General features: G+C 48.1%; 1 protein-coding gene across 7 annotated transcripts in view; it reads right to left on the bottom strand.

Annotated features, from left to right (window-relative positions):
• The window catches only part of FAM178B (family with sequence similarity 178 member B), a 178,660-nt gene that overhangs the window by 18,379 nt on the left and 143,110 nt on the right, over positions 1-17,171 (bottom strand). Inside the window, exon 16 of one of the 7 annotated variants that reach the window (XM_083753208.1) lies at positions 9,041-9,079. The exons of the other annotated variants lie outside the window; for them this stretch is intronic. Coding sequence (XP_083609334.1) covers positions 9,056-9,079 — 24 coding nt within the window. The 3' untranslated portion in view covers positions 9,041-9,055. Of the gene's footprint in view, positions 1-9,040; positions 9,080-17,171 lie in introns of those variants that run through there. 7 annotated transcript variants of the gene reach the window in all.

Below are 17,171 nucleotides of genomic sequence, written 5' to 3'. Positions count from 1 at the left end.
GTGTGTGTGTGTGTGTGTGTGGTGAAATACAGATTGCTAGTTTCCCCTCAATCTGGTGTTTTTTAAGCCTTTGCCTCAAGGTTTCTCTAGGTCTGTCTCACATTTTTCACAAGTGAAGACAACAAACCTCAAATAAGCATATGGAAGCCCAACAGGCTTATCAACTGAGCAGAGCCCAGGCGTTGTTGCCTCTTTCCCGGCAGGGATCGTTCAGAGCCAAGGGGATAAAAAAATGCTGACCTATCACTACTCAGCCCTTTTCCTGCCTCTTTCCCTGAAACAGAGAAGAGGTCAAGAGGAGGAACTGCAAGAAGTTAAAACCAGGTTCCTGCTTTTCTGCACGGAGGCTCAAGCGTTGCCTCAGCCGGGCAACCTGATATCTCCTGGAGACGCATCAAGCGGGGCTGCCCCAGACCTGCCCAATCCTGCCTGGTGCTTGGCAACTCTCAAGCAGCTCATCCTCTTACGGTCAGGATTAGGCTTGTTTTTCATGGAGCCGTGGCGAGGTCAGGACTGGGGGAAGTGGGTCAGAGGCAGGGCCTTGTGTGACCCCTGGCAGGCCAAAAAAAGGTATGTTTATTTAGGTTGTGAGGCTGAATCCTAGCTTCTGGATGAACCTGGGCTCAGAGGCCCTGACTGTTTCCCAGCACACAGATGTGTCAATGGATGGCAGGACTAGGAGCTCATCCACACGTACCTCTTGCCCCACACTGTCTACACAGAGGTCCGCACTTTAAAACTCTGAGTCCCCGATAGAAGTGTTAATGGTAAAAAAGTTAAATATAGAGGGGGGAAGAGCAACTTATGAAGACATTTTAATGAAAACCGAGGATGGGTGGAAGTTAAAACCTTATGAAAGTATAGAAAACGCTTTCACAGGATGGCTTCAATACCATCAAGTTCATGGAATATTAACAGAAGACAAAAAAACAGGATTTAGTGATAAAAAGTCAAGATTCCAAATTGAAATTTTAGAGGGTAGAACAAAACTTCTATCCAAAATGTATGATTTTCTCCTGGAATGGGACATAAAAGATGAATTGATAAAGGAAGTCATGATAAAATGGGCAGTCGACTTTGGATATAACATTGACTATGACAACTGGGTAAAACTATGGAACGAAGGTATGAGGTTTACAGCATGCTCTACCTTAAAAGAAAATTTAAAGAAAATATATATTACCCCGGTTAAATTAGCTAAAATGTACAGAGTGAGCAACAAAGCCTGCTGGAAATGTAAATTAACAGATGGTGAACTCTTCCACATGTGGTGGACTTGCGAAAAAATGAAAAACTTTTGGGACTTGATTTATAATGAAAAGAAAAAACTGTTTAAATATACATTCCCAAAGAAACCAGAGGCTTTCCTGCTAGGGATAATAGGAGATGAAGTAAAAAAAGAGGATCGTAAGTTATTTATGTATGCTACGACTGCTGCTAGGATTCTTGTGGCCCAGAAATAGAAATCGCAGGAGATCCCAACGTTAGTGGAGTGGCAAGTGAAGATGTTTGAATATGCGGAGTTGGCGAAAATGGCTAATAAGATTAGACATCAAAAAGTAACAAAGTTCGAAGAGGAGTGGAATAAATTTGTTGTATATATACGGAATTGTAGAAGTTTAAAAACTGTAGCAGGATTAACTTAAATCTTGTGATGTGGGTGGAGGGTAAATAAGAATCTGTAGGAGTAGGTGTTAATGTGTGGAAGCCGAAGCAGGGAAGGAAGGAAGTCTGAGTGCGACAAAGCACAGTGTAAATAAGAAAACACTAAGATGCTGGATGCAAGAGTTTATGTTTAAGTGGACTTTGTTTTTTGGAAATTTGACTTATGTTCTTCTTTCAGTTTGCTTTTGAAAACTTACTAAAAAGTATTTAAAAGTATTTAAAAACAAAACAAAACTCCAGGCGAACTTTTTCATCCCAGAGCTTTCCCTGCAAAATCCTACTCTTTAGAGCTGAAGTGAACAAATGGCAATTTGCCATTTGCTCCGATTCAGCAGTAAAGAGTGGGGTTGTTGCAGGGAAAGCTCTGGAGAAGAAAACCCCAAAACCAAACAAAAGCAAATTACCAGAGTGTTAGGTACTGAGTTGAATAGGATCCAAACTGCAGCAGTCTGATTGGTCCTAGAACAATAGGATTCAGAATGCAGCAGTCTGATTGGTCCTAGAACAATGCAGTAGTATGATTGGTTGGCAGGAGCCACCCAATCCAGCTCCAGATGGAAGTGAATACACAACCTGACGGGCCTATAGGAGAAGTCCGGAATTAGCCAATCACGTGCAGCCCATTGTGTAAATAATGTATATAAAGCAGATACTTTGAGGGGACTTCCATTCCTCCTCACCACTATGAGCTGAATAAAGAGCATGAAATCACTATGCGACTCTGAGTATAGTTCACTGGCGACGAGGATGGGATCCTGCTGAGCTGACTGCCACACACAACACCGCAGCACCACCACCTGCCGCACCGCTGCCTCGCACCGTGTATCCAGGCTTCAGCTCCGGGACAGAAGGAACTCAGAATGGCAACCAACAGCAGCTTCTTGCAGTTCAACCCAGCATCTGGAGACTGGGAAACGTACGCCTCCTGTTTCACCTTCCTCCTAGAAGCAAAGGGGTCACCGACAAAGAAGACGCCAAGAAGAGGGTGATATTCTTTAGCGTCTGCGGAGAGGAGACGTTTGAGATTGCCCGGGCTCTCCTTGCGCCTGAAGACATCGCTACTGTTCCATACAAAACAATAATGGAACAGCTGAAGGGGCACTTTTCGCCGCAGCCCTCAGTGGTGGCTCGTCGAAATGCCTTCTACGCAAAGCGGCAAGCCCCTGGGGAAACCATAACTGGGTTTGTGACCTCTCTCCGCCAAGCTGCCCGGTTCTGCAACTTCTCAGAATTGGAGAACATGCTTCATGACCACCTCGTCGGAGGCCTGAAGGATGAGAAGCTGCAACGACGCCTCTACACTAAGAAGGACCTAAGAATGGAGCTTGACACGGGTTCAACTCTATCCATAATCTCAGCAAGGACCTTAAGGAAACTGTGTCCTAGTGGGGGTCCCAAACTCAGGCCAGCCCCATTCACCCTCCGGGACCTCTAGAAACGTAAGGTCCCCACAATGGGGGTGGGGACCTTCAGGGTGCAATATCGAGGGCGGACGCGGCAACTGGACTTGCTTGTGGTCAAGGGCCCCTACATTAGCTTACTGGGATTGGCATGGTTTGGACCACTGGGGCTAGCCGTCACTGGGGTGAACCACATGAGCTTACAAGTGGAAGTGGACGCCATATGCAAGGAATTTCCAGGGGTTTTCGATGTAAAATTGGGACAGTATACGGGGCCCCCCATTGCTCTACAGCTTGACCCCGCAGTATGACCTGTCAGGCTCAAGGCCCGCTGGGTCCCATTCGCCCTGAAACCCTGCATAGACGAGGAATTGGATTGGCTCGTGGAGCAAGGAGTTCTGGAGCTGGTGCCTAATGCCCCCTGGGAAACCCCAATCGTCACACCCGTCAAGCCTAATGGTTCGGTCCGCATCTGTGCAGACTACAAATGCACCATAAACAAGGCCCTCATGGCCCACACATACCCAGTGCCAGTGGTCAGCCATGTCCTTGCCACCCTGGCTGGGTCAAAATTTTTTGGCAAGCTGGACTTGGCCCAAGCATATCAACAGCTGCCAGTAGATGAGGCCACAGCAGAGGCACAGACGATCGTGATGCACAGAGGAGCGTTCAGGGTAAAGTGGCTGCAATTCAGTGTTAGCGTGGCACCAGGCATATTCCAGAATCTAATGGACTCCCTCCTTAAAGGGATTCCTGGCGTCACCCCCTTCTTCGATGATGTGTTGATTGCTGGGCCCACACCAGAGGAGTTTGAGGACCACCTCCACACTGTTCTGCACCGTTTCCAGACGGCGGGTCTCAAGGTGAAGCGGGAAAAATGTCTACTAGGAGTGCCTCAGGTAGACTTTCTGGTATTTATGGTGGACGCAGAAGGGGTCCACCCGACTGGGGACAAGGTACGGGCCATTTGTGATGTCCACAACCTGATTGGCCTACAGGAGAAGTCTGGAATTAGCCAATCACGTGCAGCCCATTGTGTAAATAATGTATATAAAGCAGATACTTTGGGGAAACTTCCATTCCCTCCTCACCACTATGAGCTGAATAAAGAGCATGAAATCACTTTGCGACTCTGAGTATAGTTCACAGAGTTTAAAGCACAGAGCATGCCTGGAAAGCGCAGAGGAAAGGTAAGTGAGGGTTGCTGCATTTCCCCCCTGGCAGGGGTCTTACACACTGAATAACTGAGACATGGATACATAAACAGATGAAGCTTTTGTGGGCATGGATGTGCTGTGACGGGGAAGCCTGGACAGCTAAATCTCTATTGACCGTGTTGCTGTTAAAAAGGAACAAGAACTACAAAAACCCCACTCAATTGGAAACTCTACCTGCAAACTCAAGCACACTGGGAACTCTGCCATTCCCCAGCCGAAAAACTGGCAAATCTCTGAAAAATTCCTTGGCCTTTTGGGACTGGCAGATGGCCTACTTAGCTGCTCTGCTTGCTTTTGACGCGGATGTAGAAATTCAGGAGGGAAAATCCCCTTTGACTGAGAGTTTAAAAAGTGAGGGAAAGAAAACTTCTCATTTCATCAGAAAGCAGGGAGTTGAGTCACTCTGATGCCCCCCCTTTCCCTGGCTCTCCTCCTCCTCACCAGCCTTGGCAGCTGCTGTGGCCAAGGAGGAGGGGGAGAGCATGCAGTGCGGAACCAGATGTTCAGGCTGGCCTTGCAGACTGGAGCCAGCTCCCAGCTGTTTATGCTGCTTCTAGCTATTAGATTACAAACTGGGGGTGGGGGTGGGGAGGGGGTGGTTAAACTCTAGATCGGGAATGAGGTGATGAGTAGCAGAAGGCACTGCTGCCTGAGCCCTTTCCTTACTCCCTAAAGGTTGGAAGACCAGCTCTGCTATTGGGAGGATACTTGTACAAATGGCATAAAAATAAAATGGGAATATATGCACTGCAGGGTTATTGGATGAGGCTGGAGACCAACAACAGGTTACAAGAGAGCTGGAAGTGGTTGAAGAGGAGATTCGCCCTGATGATACGAACACTGATTTCTTTTCCCTGCCTGCCATCTCTAGTCTCTTGTGGGATTTTGAAACAATAGAAAAAGCTGAAAGACCTGCTTAACAGAGGCAAACACAGGATAAACATACCACAATGAACACCAGTCCCTCTTCCAAACAACCTATATTATAACACTTCATCTGATGTTATGACTGTTCAGAAATGATCTGGAGTTATGTAACCAAATGTGCTGATAATAGCAAATTGTTCAGAGCGGCTAAAACAAAAAGGATTGTGAGGAGCTCCGAAAGGATCTCTCCCAACTGGATGAGTGAGCAAGAAAATGGTGAAGGCAATTCAATGTAAGCAAGTGTAAAGGGATTGGAGGGGAGAGGATCCTTACTTCACACGGACATGAATGGGGACTGAACTGGCAGTGACTGATGGGAAGAAGACCTTGCAGTCATAGTGGACAGCTCAGTGACGCTGATGCCAATCTAGTGTGCAGTAGTTGTGGAGGAGGTGAACTTCATTTTAGGGATCATTAGAAACGGGACTAAAAATAAACTTCCAGTACCACAATGTCCTTATGCAAAACTAGGATAAGACCACACTAGCAATAATACTGTGTACAGTTCTGGTTGCCTCACCTCAGAAAAGGTATTGCAGAGTTGGAAAAGGTCAGAAAAGGTCCAGAAAAGGGCAGTCAGTCAAAAGGACGAAGGGACTGGAGCAGCTTCCCTGTCAGGAATGGTCACAGCATGGAGGACTTTTGTGTTTAGAGAAGAGGTAGGTCGGGGGTGGGCATGATAGAGGTGGATAAGTTTAAACGTGGTGTGGAAAAAGTGAGCAGAGAAAGGAACTTTTTTCTCGTCCCATAATTCTAGAACCCAGGGCCATCCTATGCAGCTGAGTGTTGGAAAGCTCAGGACAAGGAAAACGAGCTGGTTCTTCCCACACAGCTGAGTCCATCTATGGACTTCTGATCCAAGTTGTACTGCTCTGGAGGGTCACAGGGCTACTTTGGTATACATTTACTGACTTGGTAGAAAACCTCTAAATTGTTTAAAAATATATAAAATAGAAGAGTAATATTCTTGATAAAAAGCAGTTAAAAACATTCAAATGATGGTTAAAATCAACAGCAGCTAAAAAGAGGTAAAACACATGCAACTTCCACATATCTGGACAGCCCTGCCTATGCAGGAATCTTGTAAGCAGGCACTTAAAGAATTCAGTGACGCTGCCTGCTTGATATCAATAGGCAGGGAGTTCCAACGTGTAGGTCCTGCCACACTAAAAGATCTATTTCTTACAACTGCAAAATGAGTATTATGTCACAGTGCCAGTTCTGCAGATCAAGTGGGCACATTTAGGGATAGGTGATCCTGCAGGTAAACTGGGCCCAAACTGTTAAGGGCTTTATATACCATCAGGAACTCCTTGATCTTGGCCCAGAAGCAAATGGGCTACCAGTGCAGATGTCTGAGCAGAGGTGTTCCACACTCACAGGGTCTCAGTCCTTTTCGTTATGTGTATTCTCCTCCCCAGTGCCCTGATTTCTTGGTCAATTTGGCCTGATTGTGGAGGGGCTGAACACAGCAATTTCAGTAGCAGCCTGCTAGACTGATATCCGGGCTCGCTAGTGGAGCAGGTAGCCACTGTGGACTCTCCCAGTTCCAAAAGTGCAGACCAAAAAAAAAAAAGAAAAGAAAAGAAAAGAAAGGGAATTGAGTGTGGTTGCGTGAAACTGTCCTCCAGGCAGGCTCTCGTCTTGCCTGTATCATGCTGCAGAGCCAAGGAGACACACACCATTGGCATAGCTTCTTGAGGCCCAACAAAAAGCCTGCCTAGGGCCTTGGGGGTTCCCTTGAGGGGGGTCTTTAATTGCAAGGCTTCTTAGGGAGATGGCAATAAAGCCTTTCTATTGAGCAGCAGGAGCAAGGAATTCGGGTCAACAGGCACCCCTGCCACAATGGTCCATCGCTGGAGTTTTAATCTGAGGCGGTCTTCATTGCCAGAAGCACCCAGACATTCCAGGGTGTTGCAAACTGACTGCAGCCATCAACATGATGCCTTTGCAAAAGGTGGACAAGGGTCATTTGGAGGTTGCTGCATATCCCAGACATGGAAAGGGCAGACCCACCAACTGGACAGTTGCCTAGAATGCCAGTGGGATGGGAAGTGCAGAAGAGGCGATGCCCTCCTTTTGCCTCTGCCATGCTTCACCAGGTGGCTGGTTTGGTTAGGTTTGTTGAATTTAATGCCGCTTCCCATGACGAAAAGTCCCAAAGCGATTTACAACAAGAATGAAATGCAATAATAAAAAGATGTAACTGTATTGAAAACACAGTTGGAATAAAAACACAGAACTGTAGAGTTGGAAGGGACCCCAGGGCTCATGGAGTCCAGCCTCCTTTCATGCAGGAATTACAGCTGAAGAATCCCTGACACAGGGCCATTTTGTTTAAAAACCTCCAAGGAAGGTGAGTCCACCACCTTCCAAGGGAGTTCATTCCACTGTCAAATATCTAAGTTCTGCTGCTGCCCAAATGCACGGGGAAATAAAAGCAGATTACAAAGTTGGTGCCAGGCCAGCATGCCTGGGGAGGGCATTCCATAGACCGGAAGCTACAACAGAAAGGCTTGTGCTCTCGCCACCATCCTTTGGACCTCCGTCAGAGGTGGCACACAGAGAAAGACCTCAGGGGACAATTTCAGGAACTGCGCAGGTCTATATGGGAAACGTTCATGTGTTGCTGGCTGAAATGGGAATGAGGGGTGGAGGCTAAATCTGGATAAACCTCTTCCCCACCCCAGGACAGAAAGTTGTCTTAACTACCAGTGCCCCTATACTTGCCTCTGGATGGGCAACTGAAGAGGCAGATTTGGCCCTGGAACCTCCTCCTGCTGACCCCTATAGCTTAATGGAGAATTTAGGTGAGTCTCTAGTGCACCCCTTTCCCCTCCCATTTTGTTTATGAACATTATAGAGCCTCGAGGCTTCACTGTAATGAATATCAATCATAAGGAACGCGCCTTCTCAACGTGTTAATGCATGATCCAAACTGAGACACGGCTCTATCGGGATTAATGTCTTCCCAGGCCAAGCTGATGGAGATAATGAGGAAGCCACCCAGCTAGACAAAATGCAATGCAATAAAAATGATTCCTAGCATAAATATTCTGGAGATCCCAAAGGTAAACTTCACCAGTTGATTCTGGAAGGCACTCCACAAAGGAAGTGGAGGTTGTGAGAGCCGCCAAGCCTCCCCGCCCCAGGTGCAATGTCCTTCTGCGACATGTTCCTGCTGCACAAGCCCACTGATATGTTGGGCAAAAGATCCCTGCATGGCAGGGGGTTGGACTAGATGGCTCTTGTGGTCCCTCCCAACTCTACAATTCTTGCCACATGTGACCCACCTCCCACTTTACACCCTTCCCTGCCCCTTGGAAGAATTGCTCCCAAGCGGGGTGCAGGAACAACCATCAAAACAAAGATCCTGGACAACAGTTCTGACAGTACCTTGTTGCCTGGCTGTTAGAGAGGGGCTGAGAGGATGAGTGGAGTAAAAGGACATCTGGGGTCCTGAGGGAGGGAGACTCCTCAGTTCTTTCGCATGGCTGAAGTACTAGAGGGAAATCAAGGTTCCTTGGGGCTGTGCTCCTCTGAAAGAAGGGAGCCAATGCAGGCTTTTAGGAAGAGAGGCATCACATTTAAAGAGAAGCTACAGCAAGTTCTCCACCTGTAGCCATGGTCCCTCTCAGCTTTGTCATCTGCATGGCACACGTAAAATGGACCTGCTGCCAACTTCCAGCGCTTGTAGCCTTCTCTAATTAATCCTAAATACACAATAACAGAAATAATGGCACATTTGTCCCATTCATGTCTGTCTCCATTTCCCTCGCCTTCCTTTTCTTGCTTCTGTGGGAGCTATTTTCAGACTGTAAGCCCTTGCAACAGAGAGCTGTTCTCTCATTCTCTGCAAATCATATACACCTATAAAGATAGTAAATAATATCATATCATATCATGATCTTGCCCCTCCCCACACCCAGCATGTTTCAAATACGCTCTTCAAACATATACATTCATGTGTTTACCCATTCACAAACATACAAACCTTTCCCCCCAAACAACAGCAACAGCAGCTGAACAGTCCTGGGGTTTGGCAAAGGAGCAGAGGAGTCATGCTGACATCACAAGCCCAGGGGAGAGCAGCCTTTTTGGCCCAGCGGGCCAGATCTTTATCTCCCCCACCCTGGCGGGCCAACTTTAGCAGGGGCTGGGGCCACCCATCTGTCAAAGTTGGCCTCCAGGGGAAGGGGAAGATACTACCCAAGCAGGACTGAATTCAATCCTGATTTATGCAAGGCCAGCCAGTTCCAGGAGAGAAGCAGCTGGTGAGCTCAGTCCGAGTTGGACTGATCTCGCTGCAGCTGGGGAGTTCAATCATGCTTTCTGCAAATGGGGTCTCAACCTGCCACACACCTGATGTCACATATGGGCAGGTGGGCACGATGTTGGGGAAATGGTTTGGCGGGCCAAATGGGGGGGGGCTGGGGGGCCACCTTTGGCCTGCGGGACAGAGGCGTCTCACCCTTGCACCAGAAAATCTGCAGCAACAGCTGGCTTACTGCACAGTTACAGAACTGATTTATTTTCTTCCTTTTTCTGAGCACAACTGCAAAGAGAAATATATATCTATCTTTGCACAGAACAGGGCAAGGGCACTTCCAAAGCAGTGCCATTTGCTCCACAGATCTGTCTCCACCTGGTGATACACGCCAGCAGCCGCAGAGAGTGAAGAAAATGACTAAACCTCCTGCAGGAGACATTCTAGGGTTGAATGCTGCTTATTGGGAGCAACCTTCATTACGATTTGTCCTCATATAGTTTGGCAACCCTTGAGTACAAGTTGTCAGGCCAACAGAGTATTAATGGAATTGAGCTGACTGAGAGCTGTCAAGAGATGCCTGTTTGCCACCCCTGTACTGGGCAGACTCCAAGCCAGGCAGCTGGCCAGCCCACCGCAGGTCCAGTGGGGCAGAAGGTGAGCACAGTCAGCTGTGCATCCTGATCCCCTTCACCAGCGCTTACTCCTAGGTAGGCATGCATATCATTTCGGCCTTTGATTTAAGAATTTTCACACAACTGGTGGTGCGATGCTGTGCTCACCACTTCAGAGAACACAACATTAAGCTTTCCCCCTTCCAAACCTAAAGCTACTTTGGAAGCCAAAAGTAGACATTTTCTAAACTTCTACCACTATAGCCATTGTTTTGAAAGGACACTGAAAATGGTAGTAGGCACAAAATGCTGTTTCTTGAGATAAAAACTGCAGTTTTTAATATTAGAAACAAAGCAAGATTCTAGTCCTCATGGCTGCAGGCATATATTTTTTTTTGGGGGGGGGGAGGGCAATGATTGCTGAAATCTCAGCAGCCAGAAGGGCAGTTGCATAAGAATTCCAGAAGAGGAGTGAGGAAGGTATCTGTCTTCTTTCTCCTCTAATGGTCAGCAAAACCAAAATAAATTATGCAAACAGCAAAAATGACAATACAGTATATTCATTTATTTGTGTGTGTTATTTGCACATGCACAATGGCCGTCTCATATGTACACATACAGTATTATTGTTGTATTGAGCATACCTTTTAATATGTGATTGTTTATTCAGAGGCATCTTCAGTGGCATGGCTTCATGCGCCAGGGCAGGAACCAAAGCCGCTCCTGGCCGACTCTGCCCTGACCCCCCTCTCCTTTTTCTGCACCCCTTTTCTGGATAAAGCTGACAAATTCCAAGGCACTTAACTTCTGGCAGCTGGCAGGGGAAATGTGGGTGTTCAAAAACTGACAGTGCCTAAGGGGGGGGGGGGAATGCATTTTCTTTCCCCGTCTGGCTTCTTAGGAGGAAGTGGCAGTACAGCAGATCACCAGGAGCGGTGTGATAGCTTCTTGTGGGAACGGCCTCAGCATCAGCCGGGCAGCCAAGGCGCCGAAGGAGGGAGCTCAGGCCAAAGAACTGGCTAATGGCCAGGGCCAGCCTGCGCTTCTTCTCTCAAGGGACCCGGGGCAGGCGGCCCTTACGAATGACGCTGCGGCAGACCTGCACCAACCCTGCTGAGCGCTCACGCAAAGGCTGCCTTCTCCCCACCCCCCACCCCGGGCTCTTCATGCTCTTTCGGATGGCATCTCACCGCACTCTCTGTTTTTACTGTGATACTGCAAATCTGCCCAAAGCATGCGGAAGGGCGAGTAGCACATTAAAATGAGGGCGCATTGTCATGGCATACGTCTAAAGCACTTTCAGATCACTTAGACTGCTATGGCTCCCAACACAGAATCTTGCGAACTGTAGTTCACCCCTCAAAGAGCTAAAATTCTCAACACCCCTGACAAACAACAAGCTTCTGGGACTATTTTTTTTTGGGGGGGAGGAGCCAATGTATGGTGTGGAGGTGACCTAACTGAGCTGAAACCTAGTAAACACAAAGGTTTTCCACAGGTCATGCTGTGAAAGGATCCATTCAGCAGAGTTCATGGCTGGTTTAAGGACACACACTGCAAAGTATCCATCAAAACCCCCACCCCTCACTGGGTGACCTTGGGCCAGTCCTGTGACTGTTCTCTCATCCTAATTTACCTCACAGGGTTGTTGTGGGTTGGTGGTAGTAGCAGCAGTAATATCCTTATTTGATGGCAGCAGATGGAAAGCCACCTGCTATGTTAAATTTCCCCCAGTGCCCTGGACAAGCAGCACATCAGATGTGCCAGGGAGCTGTGGGAAACCTGACATGGAAGGCAGCTTCCCACACCCAGCTGCTAATGTCTGATACGTTTGGGGCCAGGGAAACAAAGGGGCAGGAGAGCCAAGGTCTCAGTGCCAATGGACTCTGCCAGGGGGCTAGGGCCCAACAGCTGCCCAAGGGCTGCTTCCTCCTCCTCCTCCTCTATTCCCCCTTTGTTCACAGAGTTGTGTGAATGGGCGATCCAGGTGACCCAGAATCCTGCCTTTATCTTCCTCTGTTATTTCCCTGGGCGCAGCTGAGAGTAAATCCCTGGATAAAAGAATCAGCTGAGTCAACCTCTCTGCGCACTCTGCCCCCAAACTCAAGCACACAAAGCTGACCCCCCCCCCACGCTTTGGAAGTTCTGCAAGTGTCGCTGAATGTGACCCAAGAAGCAACTTGCTTTCCCAGTTCTACCTGCCTACAAGGAAGTAAAAGGAGAACACGCAAGAACAGGACTCCTGAAGATCTCTGCATGTTGAGGGCTTTTCGCTCTGGAGCCACTACCCCTGAGGCGGATCAGGAGCACACAAGCCTCAGCACCTCCCCTCTGCTCCCTCTCGTGTCAGGTCCCAGCTGGCTGTATGTTCCCGTACTTGGCCCCACAGAGAGTTGGTTCACTACTCAGAATGCAGAGAAGAGTTTCTGCTAGGCTGCCTCACAATATTCTGGATTTGTGGGTGCAAGGCTGTCCTGCAAAGTTATGGAAAGGCCTGTGAATCTTACTCCCTTGAGCTAAGCAAAGTGACTATTAGCTCAGCTTTGGTGGCCTTTGCTTTTGTTTTGCATGCTATTGCATGCTATTGTTCTAAAGCACTATTTTAAAGCCAAGTTGTTTGAAAATGCATATATCGCCATGAGTACTTGTTTAATAAATTTCAAATACAAATAAATAATGCTATAGTCTAAAACTTCACCGTTCTGAATGTCTGCACTTGCACAGTTCTGCACTGCACAAATGGCTTGAGCAGAGTTGCATGTGCTGCAGACACCCCCCCTCGCACCCAGGATGGGGCCTTCCTTGCCTTTGGCTATTCCTGCATCCCTGGCCTTAGAGGATCTTTCCCTTGACACTTCCTCCTGCAGGAGTTGAGAACCCCACTCACTGCTTCAGCCTTCGGATGCCCTTGCTCATGTCGCCTACACAAATCTCAGTGGTTGTACAATGGACTCTTCTGTCACATGGAGGGGCAGGAGAGGGGAACGGGGAGGGACCAGCCTGGCTGAAATCTCTTGTTCTGGAGTGCAAGCATCAGGTCTACAGTGACTGCCCACCCAACTCCCTTCCAAGTGGCTATATAGATAGATTAGCCTATGACACCCCTTTATGACCCTAGAAAATAGCTTCTACTTCGGACGGCTCTGGGCAGGCGGTGACGCTGGAGCGGCTTCAGATTGGCTGCAAGAAGTTCCTGCAGCCAACCCGAAGCCTCACAGCCCACGGCTGAGGTAAACCCGGCGCAGCCATGAACAGAGAGGCTGGCAGGCGGGCGGCGGGTCTGGGCCACACCATGGGCATCATGATGGGTTCATCGCAGGGCTTCAGCTGGAGCTTGGTGCTGCTGCCGCTGCGTTCTGTGGCCGCGCTGGAGCAGTTGGAGGGCGAGCTGCACGCCGCCTGCCCGGTGCTCTGCGTGCATGGCCTGCCCGCCGACCTGGTCTCAGACGACGGGCTGCAGCGTATGGTGCATGCCGCCTGGGAGCTCCGCGGATACGGGCCGATGGAGCAGCTGCTGCTCATCAACAACGCCGGTGAGTGGGCGGTGCCAAGCTGTGCTGCTGAGCGCGTGCAGAGTGCTTTCCTCCTCCAGGTCCGGAAGCAGCTGTGGGACTGGTTTGCAGGGTATTTATATTTTTCAAAATATAGTCGAGTCCCCCACAAAGTCTGAGGGACAGTGGACCGGCCCCCTGATGAAAAAGTTTGCTGACGCCTGCTTTGGTGGTTCAGAAACAGAAAGGGCAATCTTTAACAAAGAAAATCTGGACTTTGGCCAGTAAGTTCAGGATTCAAATTAATGCTTGGCTATTCAGCTACATAGGAACTGAGTATGATCTAGGCCCTAGGGTTTCAGGCAGGGGACAGTCCTCCCCTACAGGGAGATGCTAAGCCAGGCTTCCTCAACCTCGCCCCCCCCCCCAAGATGTTTTGAGATACAGTTCCCATCATCCTTGACCACTGGTCCTGCTAGCTAGGGATCATGGGAGTTGTAGGCCAAAAACATCTGGAGGGCTGAGGCTGAGGAAGCCTGTAAGCACTGAAGTTAGGACCTTATGCACACAAAGCACGTGCTCTACCAGTGGGCTAAAACCTTTCTCCACTTGCTTAGGGTGACTTGATATCTTTCAGGCTCAAGTCACCATCTGCACCATGACCTACCTCATAAATGATTGTGAGAATGAGCAGAAATGTAAAATGCTTTGCAAATTCAAAGTGCAAACTAATTGTTATTACTATCTATGATACATTTTGGAATGTTGAATTTTGGAATCTCTATGCATATGGACAGCTCTTAAAACATCACAACCAAATTTTGCATGATGGTTTCTGAGATCAAAGTGCAGATTTTCATTTATGTTTGAATACCGTTAGACACCCTTTTAAACCAAAATGACTGAACCTTTCAAAAGTGCACTGGTTTCTTAGAGCTCCTGAGCAATGTGCGAGGCTGCTAGCGGATGATAAAGTATTTGAAGTCTCTACATGCAGCTGGGCTCTTTTGGGGACAATGGTGTTCTCCCTACCAGCACTATAGGCAGGGATGTATTCATATCACAAAGGGGCTTTCTAAAGAAAAAAAATCCTCCATATCAGAAGTGCTCACTCTACAAAGGCCTTTCTTTGCATAATTGAATTAACTCCTGAATTTCTCAAGATCTTCTGAAGGACTCCTTACAAGAACCCTGTTTGTCTCAATGGCTGAAGGAGACCATGGATTTAGGGCATGGTAACTATGTGATGAGGACTCTGGGTTCTCCTGCACTACATCATCCCTACTTTGGCAGGGTTTGTGTTCATGGGGGGGGGGGGCCTTCTCCCAATTGCTGAATTCATGTTAAAGCACCAGAGCAAGCAAACTCCCCATGCAATAGTCCAGGGGTTGCCAACATGGTACCCATGAGCACCAGTGTGCACAGCAGTGCCTCCTATGGCATCTGTGAAGGACTCAGCTGGAGGTGCAAAGAGCTTCTCTCTGCGAGTAAGGCTGTGGCTGATGTAGGTGCCTTTTCCCATTAATGGGGGGGGACTGGACTAATGGGGGACATAGCCTGCCCCATTTTGTAATTTCATTCTCTTTGCTCTTTAAATGTGGCAGCTATGATGTGTTATGCCACATCCCGGTGGCACTTTCCCAGAATTCCAAATGTGCCCAGAGGCCACTGAAAGGTTGGCACCCCCTGCACAGGCACAGCCGTGTTAGCTGGATTTATAAAGCCCTTTAAACCCCACCCTGGAATCCCCCTTTGCCATGAAGCTTTTGGCTTCTCCCCCAACGGAAACAAAGACAAAGTTTGTGCAGCTCCATTTGCTGACGGTCTTCCTTTGACGCTCCCTTTCCTCCTCTACGTCTGTTGTCTCTCCCCTCACCAACCTCTGCCAAAATTAGATTGTAAGCTCCTTGGGGTATGAACCTTTCTTTTTTGCTTACCCTACCCTGCAGAAATGTCATGTATATTGACAGCATGGTATAATAAAAAATAAAAATAAAACCTAATTAAGGTTTTATATTAGGTTTTATTAGGAGTAAACCTAATTAAATCTGCACAACGCATTCAGTGCTCCATCTTTCAAACTGCAGACGGAAGCTTTTCACTGTGCTCAGGAACCATTTTTGCTTTCATCAACTTTATGACTGGATCCAGACTTTAGTGGGTAATGTGGCAGGCTTTGGGTTTTCACATTTCAGTGCTTCCCTGTGCAACACCAAAATTCAGTGCCCCCCCCCCCCCCGGGTGTATTCTGTACTAAGTCACTGTTGCCGCACCCCCTGAAGGACCCTTTCAGCTCAGCGCCCAGTGTGGGCAAACCAGTCCCTCTGCCCTAAATCTGTCTCTGGTGGGCTGACCTAACGCCAACCTCGGCACTTGCCCAGAACTGTTGCTGCCCCTGCTGGGCATTGCTCTGCTCTCATCTATATATGCCACCACACCTGCTTGAGTGAGCACATCTGGGGAAAGTTGCTGGCAGTATCAGACAAGGCGGCCAAAATTGGTGGATGGTGTCAGCAATGCTGTGTGAGGGCTCCATGGCAGCAACCAAGCCTGTTACCCACTCCAGTCTCTGGAATGCAAAAGCTTGCTTGCTACTATCTTTTTTTCTTTTACTGAGTTTTAATAACAAGTGATACTTAAATAATGAAACATTTAAAAATCAGTTGCAATTCATCCCTCCCTGTTTCCTCACTTATATTTTGGTCCACTTAGTTGAAGAAAACATTACTTTCTCATCTTTTATGTGGCATCACAGAAGTAGGTATCACCCAGCTATTACTTTGGGATTTTTTCCGAATGCACCAACACAGAAACCAACAATTATCAAATTACTGCAACCATAGGGTGGCTGCTCTAAGTCTGTGCTGATCTATCTCCTCTCTGAAATGCTTATGGGTGAACCCCAGATTGGTTACACAAGAAAAACAGTCACTAAGACTTCAGACTTATCCTCTTGTCCCACTGCTTTCCTCTGGGGAAAATCGCTCTTTAGTGCTCAGCTGCAGCAAATGGCAATTCTGGTTTTCTCCAGACTGGGTTTTGCTCTGATTTAGCACTAAAGAGCAGGTTTTCCATGGGGAAAGAGTGTGGCAAGGAGGCAACCGCTCAACCCCGTGCTTTCTAGGCTCTATGATGAACTAAAGCTGGATCAGCTGGGGCCCTAAGACGTAGGATAACTTTAACACATACATATGCACACTCTGGATCTTCAGGTGAGCATGGAAAGCACACACACTGCATTTGGGATCCAACCTGCAAAAGCAGGAGGCAGAAGCTAGCAAACTGCTAAGCCTCGGCTGTGAAATCTGTTCATCTAGATGAATAAAACATGACAGGGGTCCCCCCAGGCTCTGGCAGTGTTTATACCATGCATATTCTCCGTGCCAGCATGGAGAAAGCAGCCTCTGATCCAAAAGGAAAAGACAAACACACACACACACACACACCTCTCCCCTCTTCTCTGCATTTTCAATGGCATGAAAATACATGTTTCTGCCATTTGCTGCGTTTCACCCGTGAGCACGAGTGATAGACAGCCTTTAATCAGCAAGGGCTGAACCAAAAGCTCAACTTTCCTTAAGCACTCCATG

Source organism: Podarcis gaigeae (assembly GCF_964106915.1).
Source record: "Podarcis gaigeae genome assembly, chromosome: 8".
Classification (NCBI taxonomy): domain Eukaryota; kingdom Metazoa; phylum Chordata; class Lepidosauria; order Squamata; family Lacertidae; genus Podarcis; species Podarcis gaigeae.
Note: the sequence above shows the minus strand (reverse complement) of the source record. Positions and strands in the feature narration are given on the sequence as shown.